General features: G+C 43.4%; 1 protein-coding gene across 1 annotated transcript in view; it reads right to left on the bottom strand.

The window, feature by feature from the left end:
* Positions 1-11,851, bottom strand: part of GASK1A (golgi associated kinase 1A) — a 90,005-nt gene extending 78,154 nt beyond the window's left edge. The window contains exon 1 of the mRNA XM_033930070.1: positions 11,691-11,851. Within this exon, the coding sequence (XP_033785961.1) occupies positions 11,691-11,693 (3 nt within the window). The 5' untranslated portion in view covers positions 11,694-11,851. The remainder of the gene's footprint in view (positions 1-11,690) is intronic.
* Between the last annotated feature and the right edge of the window lie 349 nt (positions 11,852-12,200).

The raw sequence follows: 12,200 nt of genomic DNA, 5'->3' as shown, positions 1-12,200 counted from the left end.
GCGCTATTCTATAACACACACCCAGGGCAGGATTAATTCATCGAGGGCCCCTAGGCACGCAAGTACACTGGGCCCCCTGCCCGCCCCACCCCACCATGCGCCCAGGCGGCAACAGGAAGCTGCGTCAGAGGGAAGCTTTTGGCAAGCAGCACCACTTGCACAATTACAGTTCCTGTTGCCTTTCTTACCCGCGTTGCTTGCTTGTCTTACTTTCCATTGATGGGGGGAACTGCCTTGCTGATCGGGGGGGCCCGCGTTGCGATTGGGGGGGGCCCATGTTGCCGATCGATGCTGGAGGGGCCCATCGTCGTTTGGAAAAAACAATGTTGATGCCCTCCTTCATCGGGCCCCACCTGACCATTTCGGGCCCTAGGCACGTGCCTACTGGGCCTATTGGTTAATCCTGCCCTGCACGCAACTCAAAAGGAGCAGGACCATGGGAGGGTCATTCCTAGAAATTAGGCATGATGTCATAGAATAGGGTTATTTACATGTCCAACTGCCATGAGTTGTGTGCTAGCAATTACTCCAGATTTTAGCAGGCGTAAGTGCTGCACCCACAAGTTAAGTGTGAAATCCATGCTAAGTTGTGTTCTGTACAGCGTGCCCGGTGCACACTACTCGTTTAGCATAGATCTTCCCGGTGCTTAATTTTGGCTGCCATGTCTAGAATTCCCCCTTTGCACCCACTTCTATGTGGTAGAGATGCGTTTAACTTAGAATATTCCGTCAGGTTCACATGTAGCAAGGAGCTCCACCCATTTCCTATCAATGCACACACCCAGGGCTGGCTCATGGGATAGTAGCACTCTCATCCAAATTACTTTGGTGGTGCCTCTCCCTCTCTCTCCTCCACCATGGATCTACCAATATAAACTGTACAGGGCCACAGAGGAGTGAAAAAGGCGAGGGAGCAGTGCGGGAGAGTGGAGCGGAGTGGAGGAGTAGCCTAATTGTTAGTACAGCGGACTTTGATCCTAGGGAACTGGGATCAATTCCCGCTGCAGCTTCTTGTGACCCTGGGCAAGTCACTTAAAACTCCATTGCCCCAGATACAACCCCTCCCCCCCCCCCCCCCCCAAGATTGTGAGCCCACTAGGGACAGAGAAAGTACCTGCAAACAATGTGCACAGTTCTGTGTATGTCTAGTAATACGATAGAAATGATTACTAGTAGAGGCAGGGGCATAAAGGGGTGGGGGGGGTGGACCACCCCAGGCACCATCTTCACAGGGAGCAGCATCTTCCACTTGCTACTCGCGCTGGCCTTGGCTCCATTCTGATGTCCGCGCACATCTGGGCACCTCAAGCTATGGCTGCTACCTTTAGTGTGCCCCGGCTCAGAAAGTTTGAAAGACACTGCTCTAAAAGGAACATAAGGTATCTACTTTCCTTTATATAATGTGAATGTAACCGGGTAGACATGTACTGTCATAATTAGATTGTAAGCTCTTTAAAGCAGGGACTGTCTCTTGTGTGTTTAATGTTCAGTGCTGCGTGCATTTGGTAGCACTATAGAAATAATAAATAGTAGTAGTAGTAGTAATAAGATATGCCTATAAGGGAGGAACAAGCACTTATGCTAGGCAGAGAGCTGACACAAGAGTGTGCACCTAATTCTGCCGATACACATTGTTCTATATGTTTGTTTTATTAATATTTGATATACCGCTTAAGCATATTATAGATTAGAGAATGACACGGGGACCGTTTACCACAGTTAACCGTGGTGACCGCAGTAAATCTGCAGTAATGGGGACATTTGCGACTGGTTTACCGCAGGAATGGGGACAAGACCTTTCACTGCCCCGTGGAAGCAGTGAAAAGTCTTGCTCCTGTGGTAAAAAAATTGTGCCCATGTCAGACTCGGCATCTCCTCTCCAGCTCCTCTTGGGCCTATTTTACCTTCAGGAGTCAGCCATGCCACGATGAAGACAGAAGAAACCCAAAACTAAAGCCTGAGACTAATGTGATTTGAAAAATAAAATTACCAGACAACATAATAAATTTAATATTTTGTGATTAGAATATTTCAGATTTGAAATATGAATCCTGCTAGAGCTGGTATTAGACATAACTTGGGACCGCTAAGCCCAGGCTGTGCTTCTTTAGCTTCCAGCTGGCTTAGGGCTCTCTCTCTGACCAGGAGGCAGATGCCCTAGTTGCTCTCCCCTAACACTATTCGTGCCATATATGACTGAAGTATTCTGTTAGCTTGATTTTTCTATGTAGCATTCTGTAGTAATTTGGTTTCTTCAGTTTTCACAATAGTGGAGGGGATATTTGTGTTTATAAAATGACAATTGTACAGAATAGGCTCTTTTTATACTTTAATAAAATAGGTTCAATATAAAATCATAACTATTCGAGGCTTGTGCGGGTGGGATCTGACAGTTTACAGAGCGGGGATGGGGACCGAACTCATGGGGATGGGGCACGGACGGGAACTGAGCTTGCGGGGACAGGAACGAGCTCACAGGGACGGGGTACAAATGGTAATAAATTTTTTCCCCGTGTCATTCTCTATTACAGATCTAAACGGTTACAATAAAATACAGGTACTTAAGACTTCCCTATATGTGGCATGCATCTTTTCACCCACTCAGTTTGCCCATATGTATGCCTCCCTGTAAAAGCAACAAAACAGGAGAAACCACCTTCATAGGGTATCGAATCCACACACAAAAAAGGTGAAGATGACCGGTAATTCAGGAGAGCTTTCATTCTTCACTAAAAAGACAACACAAACATGTTGCATGTTTGCATCATGAGTCTCTATCTTTATGTAGATTGCAATTTGAGAAGTACTACAACTAGAAAGGAGTTTCTTCATATTATGAAAAAAATTATGAGTGTTATCTGAACACAATTGTGATCTGCTTGGTTTACACCAGTGGTTCCCAACCCTGTCCTGGAGGACCCCCAGGCCAGTCGGGGTTTCAGGATAGCCCCAATGAATATGCATGAGAGAGATCTGTATATAATGGAGGTGCCAGGCATGCAAATCTACTCCATGCATATTCATTAGGGCTAGCCTGAAAACCCAACTGGCCTGGGGGTCCTCCAGATTTAGATCAAAAGGAAAGGGGGAGAGAAAAAGAATTATTATTCAATAAGCAAACAATCAATTTGGCAACTAATAAATTGTGTATATATAAATAAATTTATAATATATGTTCATACATCTACTTCAAAAAACAATATCACTGATTTCCTTATTGAGTATTAAAGTGCAATGGTGGTAGGCATATCACCAATTATACAGACGTCAGTCTTTGGAACCTCTTATGATGTATACCATTCCAAGTTCCTGTCTTGTATTTCATTGTAATCATCTATGTCCACCACCTCCTACCAAACTATTTGATTGCTAATTAAACTTTTTTTTTTTTTTTAATTCTTTATTCATTTTCAAATTTACAATAAGTGTAACAATATATCCAAACAAATTAACAATAAATATAACACTTAATAATTATCAATGGTACAAATGATATGCTCTTATCTCCCACCCTTCCCAACCTCTCTTATCATATAATCAATACCTTATACAATATGTAACAATGAATTTACCCTCCCCCCCTCATAATTGAACTTGTAAATTTGAGGGAAAAATGCTAATTAAACTTTAATAAACATTGTTCTCATTAAAAATTCTTTTGAGCGTTATGCCAGCTGAATTTGTTAGCCATATCGTTTGCTCGTCAGTCGAGATTTTCTTATTAGTACACTCATCAGATATTGTGTTCAGTATCACAAGTATTAGAGAGGCAGCTTATGTTTATTATCCCCTGAGGAAGACCCGGTGTGGGTTGAAATGCCCAAAAAAGAAGAGGGCGTCGCGAGTTGTCATATTGTCAACGTTGACGGTGGCAGGATCCACTCAATGCCAAAGCTAAGGGCTCCTTTTATCAAACTGCGGTACACAGTTAACGTGCGGAATATCGCACGTTCAACTGCCTGCCGCGCTAGTCGCTAATGCCTCCATTGACGAGGCGTTAGTTTTTTTTGGTGTGCCGTGGGGGTTAGCGTGTGATGAAATGTCCGACGCGCTAACCCCCGTAGCACACCTTGATAAAAGGAGCCCTAAGTGTTGCCTTTCCTTTAGAGTTTGAAGTTTGATATGATAAGAATGTAACATAAGATCTCTTAGGCAAGATAAACCTTATGAGTTTTATATATTTTTCCCATATTTATTACGTTTTATGTTGGAATATGTTTATTAAGTTTGCAAAAAGGCCAAAAAACACAAGTACAAACACAGTATGCAATGAAATACATCCAAACCCCACCCACCCTCCCTCCCCCCCCCTCCCAATCCCCCTTCCACCCAAGTATCCCACAGGAACAGATGATCCATCCTCCAGTGAACAAACAGAATTACGGGTTTAACAAGTTACTTCGAGCTTTATGAGTCAGTGTAAGCCAAAATGGCTCCCAAACAGAACAATACAAATGTCCCTTAGGAGTGTCCAATGATGTCAAGGAAAGACGCTCCATAGACGCTTGATGAAGCATAAGAGTACGCCAGAGTGACAAAGTCGGTGGGTCCGATACAATCCAGCAATGTAAAATAGTTTTCTTCCCCAAGAGGAGGGCCCGAGTCAAAAAACCCCGGAAGCCCTTCGGGGACACCCGGGGAAGAAAGTCCAATGTAAAGAGCATCTCAGGGCGGTTAGTGTAACCATGGCGCTACATAGAGGCAATATGCTGTTGCAATTGAGTCCAAAAGCCCTGGATCAAGGGACAAGCCCAAAATTGATGACCCAAGGTTGCCCTGGGTTGAGCACATTTGAGACAATTATCTGTAGAGCTAAGTTTAGCGCGATGGAGGTAGTCTGGGGATTTATAACGTTTTAATGGAAGATAAATTCAGGGTATTAAAATGAATTAAAAAGACCAAAATTTAAAAATGAATTGACAGATTAAAATTAATTCAAATAGCACATTCAAATAAGGTTTGTCAAAAGTTTAATTAACAATCAAATAGTTTGGTAGGAGGTGGTAGACATAGATGATTACAATGAAATACAAGACAGGAACTTGGAATGGTATACATCATAAGAGGTTCCAAAGACTGACGTCTGTATAATAATTGGTGATATGCCCACCACCATTGCACTTTAATACTCAATAAGGAAATCTGTGATATTGTTTTTTGAAGTAGATGTATGAACATATATTATAAATTAATAATATATATATACAATTTATTAGTTGCCATAATGGCCAAAATTAGTTTGACTTCATTCAAATTGATTATTTGTTCATTGAATAATAATTCTTTTTCTCTCCCCCTTTCTTTTTGCTATAAATCTTCTGATACACGGGGTTGATATACTTGTAAGGCTTTGTCTTATAATATCTGGGGGTCCTCCAGGACAGGGTTGAGAACCACTGGTTTACACTATGGAGAAATTCTTCCATAAGCGCCGATGAATCATGGAGAGAGAGAAGATCCTCAGCGTTCCCCAAAAATGTAGCCCGAGACCCAAAGTATTTAAACACAAAGAATAAACTTCTCGCTGGTACAAAAATTCAGCAGCAACGCCAATCCTGCTGCAATACTCTTTCAAACACTTACTGCAAATCACGCTCGTGCCTCCCTGTACAATACATATGGGATTAAATTCCGCAAATGGTGCCCAAATTTGAGAGCCGAAAAAAAGGCAAGCTAAGCGCTATTCTATAAACAGTGCTCCGAGCTATTTGCCATTTAAAGAAAAGCACTTAGTACCAGGCTCCGTGGCCAACTTTTGTGCATGAAAACTGGTATAAATCCCTGCACCTAAGTCGGGCACAGATCCCCTGAATTCTATAATACTATGTGCATCTATAGTGAATGCCCCTGATCTACCCATGCCTGTCCCGTGGCCACATCCCCGTTGTCATCAGCATGCTGAAAATGTGCATTTGCATCTTTGTAGAATAGCACATGGCAAGATGAGCACATCAATCCAAATTGTTGTCAGGTAGCACCAATAATTGATTATTAGAAACATAGAAACATGATGGTAGATAAAAGCCAAATGGCCCATCTAGTCTGCCCATCCACAGTAAACATTATCTCTTCCTCTCGCTAAGAGATCCCATGTGCCTATCCCAGGCCCTCTTGAACTCAGACACAGTCTCTATCTCCACCACCTCTTCCACCCTTTCTGTAAAAAAAGTATTTCCTCACATTACTCCGGAGCCTATCGTCTCTTAACTTCATCCTATGCCCTCTCATTCCAGAGCTTCCTTTCAAATGAAAGAGACTGAACTCATGTGCATTTACATTACGTAGGTATTTAAACGTCTCTATCATGTCTCCCCTCTCACGCCTTTCCTCCAAAGTATACAGATTGAGATCTTCCAAGTTTCCAAGTTTATTATAAATTTCATAAAACGCTTATCAAAATGCTAAGCGTGTTGCAGCAATAAAATAGGGATAAGAACAGAGATAAAAACATCTTATGACGAAGACCACACACCATTTTAGTAGCCTTCCTCTGGACCGACTCCATCCTTTTTATATCTTTTTGAAGGTGTGGCCTCCAGAATTTTGCACAATATTCTAAATGAGGTCTCACCAATACCTCCTTTTTCCTACTGGCTATCCTTCTAGATTTCGCCATCACCTTTTCAATCCGTTTGAGCACCTTATTGTTCATTTATAGAAATTGGGGTGGGGGTGGGGGGGTTATGTATAAAGTATGCTTATTTACAGCATAGTGCTGTAAAAAGGTTGAGTGGACACTTCCAAATTGATTTTGCAGCATTTTCAGCGATTTAGTGCCAACTTTTTGGAACAACTAGTTACTGTTGATGAAACATGGTTACATTACTATGATCCTGAGACAAAACAACTGTCTATGCAATTGTGACACTCAGGTTCTCCAAGGCCAAGGAAATTGAAGACCCAAAAGTCAGCAGGAAAGGTCATGGCCACAGTGTTTTGGGATCAGGAAGGTAATGTAATGATCTTCCGAGGGGCCAAACAATCCTATATAATAATACCCTTAGCGTGCATGCGCACTTCAATCTTCATGGCTACGTGCGTCCGTAACTCTGTGGCCGGCAGAGAAATGTTAGAGAGTGCGGTGCATGCGCGTTCGGCGCGTGTGCGCACGTTCTGAGCTGACATCGGGGAGAGGAGGAGGCGGCGGCGACTGAGCTAAGGAGCTAGGGGTGGGAAGGCCACAACCAATGCTGCTCCCTGGTCGCATGGCCTTCTCCTTTGCCTCCACTCTCCCCTCTGGGTAAATTTCAGTTCGTTGTGCGGGTCGAGGATGAGGATTTGTTGGAGACTGGTGGCGCTGCTACAGAGGGGAGTGGGGTGGGCTGGGGGGGGCAGCCAAAGGAAGGGGAGCGGGGCACAGGCCGGGAAAGGGAGGGAGGGAAAGACAGACACACAGACAGCGGCCAAGGAGAGAGAAAGACAGAAAGGCAGACAGACAGCGGCCAAGGAGCGAGGGAGAGACAGAAAGACAGACAGATAGCAGCCAAGGAGAGAGAGAGAAAGACAGACACACACAGAGAGCGACAGAGGGAGATAGAAAGACAGACAGACAGCGGCCAAGGAGAGAGAGAGACAGAAAGACCCACAGACAGTGGTCAAGAAGAGACACAGAAAGAAAGACAGACAGCAGCCAAGGAGAGAGAGAGAGAGACAGAAAGAAAGACAGACATCTATTCTAGCACCCGTTAATGTAATGGGCTTAAAGACTAGTGCAGAATATTACTGTAACTTACTTTGTTGATTAAAGGAGGCATTGAAAGATAGGAGAGGGAAGCTGCGGAAAGGAGTTCTCTTTTTGCATGACAATGCACCTGCTCTCAAGGCTGGCAAAATGATGGATGTTTTAATGCAGTTGGAGTTTTAGTGCATAGACCATCCACCCTCCTCACCAGATCTTGCTCCAACGGACTATTTTCTGTTCCAACCCTTAAAAAGAGTTTGAAACTCTTAAATCTTTTACCTGTTTTGATCAATGCCGAAGAGGAGGGGACGCAGCGCTGCTAGAGCCTCGCAGCGCTCCAGAACGGCCGTCTTCGGGAATATAGAGGAGCTGATGCGGAGAATGTAGGGCACGCTGGCGGCTTTGGGGAGTTCCCCGCGGGAGACGCACAGTGGAGGCGCGTCTGTGTCGCTCTCCATGGGGCCGGAGACATCGTTGAGCCCCGAAGCAAGAGCACCTCCCCCACGCCCTCAGTCAACCAGTTCCCCGCGAGAGGAGGTACTTCCTGAGGTCGGAGTTCACCTCCTCCCGGAGGCTAAGGAGAACAACGGGGGAACTGTGTTGCAGGACTCCCTGCCGGTGCAGAGGAGTCTGAGCGAGGAGACTGAGGAGGAAGCGCTGGGGGATGAGAGAATTCGACAGACTGCCGTTGAAGACAAGTTGCCAGAGGGTGAGCTAATTAAATTAAAATCACAAACTTTTCAACTTGAGAAGCCCCGAGAGGTTACATTAGATTCTCTGTGGGATCTTGTGGCCAATTTGGCAAGATCTATTAACCCACAACTACAACAACTAGAAAAGAATCTTAATAACCATGAGACTGAGATTAAAAACTTAAAGACTGGATTAGAGGACTCAAAAACTTCAGTACAGAATTAAAGTCAAGAATTAAAAGTCTCCCAACAAATTACTGAGACATTAATTAAAGACAATATTAACCTAAGAAGGAAGATGGAGGCAATGGAAAATTTTTCTCGTAATAATAACCTCAGACTGATAAATTTCCCTAGGGTTTCTATGATAGCCCCAAGGGAAATGCTGAAACGTTATATGACGGAAGTATTGGAACTTCCTGAAGAGTCGTTACCACCATTTACACAGGTCTATTACCTTCCAAATAAGACTCAAGACCAACAACAACAACAACAGAAAATGGGACCTGATTTAATGAACATATCTAATATTTTGGAAATGTCTGATAGAGAATTAGTGACCCCAGCCACTTTACTTTTGACAGTAGCTCTCGCACCAGATAAAAATTGGTTGCTGAGACTTTTCTTTAAAAATAAACAAAAATAATTTTTAGGTTGTAAAATTCAGATGTTCCCAGATTTGGCTAGGGACACACAGAGAAGGAGACGAGAATTCTTGTTAAGGAAACCTAGTGTTATATCTCTGGGGCAACTTTTTACTTGCGACATCCATGCAAATGTGTTATTAATTATCATTCTCATAAATATGTTTTCTTTGAGCCATCTCAACTGACAACCTTTCTTTCAACTGCATCTCTGGAGAAAGAAAGTGCTTAGTTTAAGAAGGGTGCTTTAATCTCATTCAACTAGTTATTACTTGGTTTATATATAATTACTTTGATTCACCTATTTCCCCTCTTGGATCTTATTGAGGACTTGAGTAGAAATTTATGCTTATATTTGATATTTCTTTATATATGTTTTCAATTGTATTAATTTCATGCTGAATTTCCTTTCTGTACAAGTTTTATGCTTGATTATATTGAAAAATTCAATAAATATTAAATAATAATAAAAAAAAAAAAAAAGAGTTTGAAACATAAGAACATAAGAATTGCCACTGCTGGGTCAGACCAGCAGTACGCTCACACGGCAGCTCTCTGGTCAAAGACCAGCACCCTGAGACTAGCCCTACCTGCGTAAATTCTGGTTCAGCAGGAACTTGTCTAACTTTGTCTTGAATCCCTGGAGGGTGTTTTCCCCTATGACAGACTCCGAAAGAGCGTTCCAGTTTTCTACCACTCTCTGGGTGAAGAAGAACTTCCTTACGTTCGTACGGAATCTATCCTCTTTCAATTTTAGCGAGTGACAATTTTTGAGTGTTCCAGAGATAATTGCAGCAGGAGAGTAGCATTTCAGTGATCAGACATCAGAGTAGTTTTTGGAAGGGTTACAGAAACTTCAGACATGATGTGCCAAGTGTCTTGAACTTAGGAGTGAATACGTGGAATAACTTCTAAATTTCATGGCTTCACATCACTCCCTTCTTGAACGGGCTGAAAACTTTTCAGCACCCCCTCATATGGCTGCAGTAAAAATGATTTTAGTGTGTGAAGCGCCAAGCAAGAGAATGCTAAGAGTTTTTGTTGCAGCTTAGTAGAAGGGCCACAAAGCTCAGAAATCAGTGATTAAGAATACTTTAATTTACTTTGTGGTATTATGCATTTTTACTTTCCTTGCCAAAGTTTTGTTTTCATTTTTTATTTCATTATGAATAAGAGAGGAGGAGGGGAAAGGGGTGGTGTTGGAAGCACATAACTTAAACCATTCTTTAGGGAAATGGCTATGAATCACAGGCACTTGGCTGGGAACCAAAAAGTCTACAGGTCCAATTACTCAGCTGAGATCACCTTTCCTTTTGGAGTGCAAGAGAGTGCATTCATAGAATGCCAGGGTGAAAAGAGAAAGGAAAGCAAGTCTGCCATCCCTGCTAAAATGTGAGAAACTGAGATCATAGGTACCTAATACCCTAGCTTAGGAGGGAGGTTCACTGCTGTCAGTCATGGTATGTGCAAACTTAACCCAACCGTAAACAGTGCCCCAAGACAGAGATTTCCATACGATACCCTCTGAACTCTACCAAAGAGATTACACCCCCTAAAGCTGATGGACTGCACCCTCTCTGTAATGAGCAATTAACTCCTTCAGAACTTCTTCCCAGTGCACTCGCAAAGGACTTCTGCCTCCCTGTCATACTCCGGCTGTATGGCATTCTTGACCTTTGGAAATCCATTTGGAAGAGAGGCTTATGAGATTTTGGAGAATAGATAAGACCTGGCTTTTTATTTGAATATTTATTACCAGGTGATAAGTTTATAAGGGGCGGAGAAGGGTAATTTTTAAAATTATTGATTTTTGTACCACACTTGGAGGAGGTTTGTTTTTTTTAACAAAGCATGTAATAAAAATTTAAAATAACCCCCCCCCCCAGCAAACAACATACTGTATGCTTACAATGCACACCTGAACACAAGAAGGTTCCACATCTGCTAAAGGTCATCCAGAGAGGGGGGAAGGGCATTGATTTTCAAACCTTTAACCGTTGTGTCTCCTATTTTAAATAAGTTCTTAAAGGCTAGAATGAGTCAGGTCATTTAGGACAGTGGTTCCCTCCCAACCCTGTCCTGGAGGACCACCAGCCAGTCAGGTTTTCAGGATAACCCTAATGAATATGCATGAGAGAGATTTGCATATAATGGATGTGACAGGCATGCAAATCTGCTCCATGCATATTCATTAGGACTAGCCTGAAAACCCGATTGGCCTGGTGGTCCTCCAGGACTGATTTAGGAGACCAACGGCACCTTTTTCTACAGCAGGTCCTTGTTTGTGGAACAAGTTATCAGAACCGATTCGGATGTCACCGGCTTTATCTTATTTTAAGAAGAAAGAAAAAAAAAATACAAAAACAACGAAACCTTATTTATCTGTTCAGTTAAAGTGCAATCATTTTAAAGATGAGGTCCAAAAGGTATTAAGTACGCTTGTTAGGCGACAAAAGCTCATTTTCAAAGCACCACAGGGTTCTAGGGCACTATTGCGCGCCTAATTGATTTGAAAATGAGCTCCCGGATGTGCTAAAGGAGTCTTAAGCTGCAGGCAGTCAAGTTCGGCAGGGGCTGCTAGTCCAGTGAAAGTGCTGAATTCAAGCGTCCTTACTAGCAAAGCCGTGATCTCGGAGGGCAACGTTTCCAGTAAACAGGGCAAAGCTTTCTTACCATCCCTTTGGAACGGGGGCGAAGTTCTGGTGCTCATCTGCAATCCGCTTCTTTCGACAGGATACTAAGCTCTGAATGTCTCATGAGTGTTTGGTTTTTTGTTCTTTGGTTGGTTGTCCACGTTTTCTCTTCGGAAAGCTCTGTAGTTGCCACCGGATCTTTCTCTCTCTCTCCCCCCCCCCCCCCCCCCGTGTCAAATACTTGTCAATCAGAGCCCCATGCAAATTCTCTTCCGTGCCTAGCTCCGTTGCTCCTGCCCAAGACGCTTTGCTTCTTTGACAATCCTTCCTTTAAGCAGATGGCCAACTTGCGCCTCATGTTTGGCTCCCTGGAGCTGCTGATGCGCGTCGCACGCATGAACGCACACATGCGGCTACGATTAACCCCCCGCTGCCCTGTGGCGTCTGTGCACTTTCGCTGCTTCGGCTGCTCCCCCCCAGTCAGGCAGCCCAACTCAGCCTCCTTTTTAGTGGAAAGAAGCGTGAAAGGATAGGGAAGGGAGGGGGGAGA

Source organism: Geotrypetes seraphini, chromosome 2 (assembly GCF_902459505.1).
Source record: "Geotrypetes seraphini chromosome 2, aGeoSer1.1, whole genome shotgun sequence".
NCBI lineage: Eukaryota > Metazoa > Chordata > Amphibia > Gymnophiona > Dermophiidae > Geotrypetes > Geotrypetes seraphini.
This window is presented reverse-complemented; position numbering and strand designations above follow the sequence as displayed.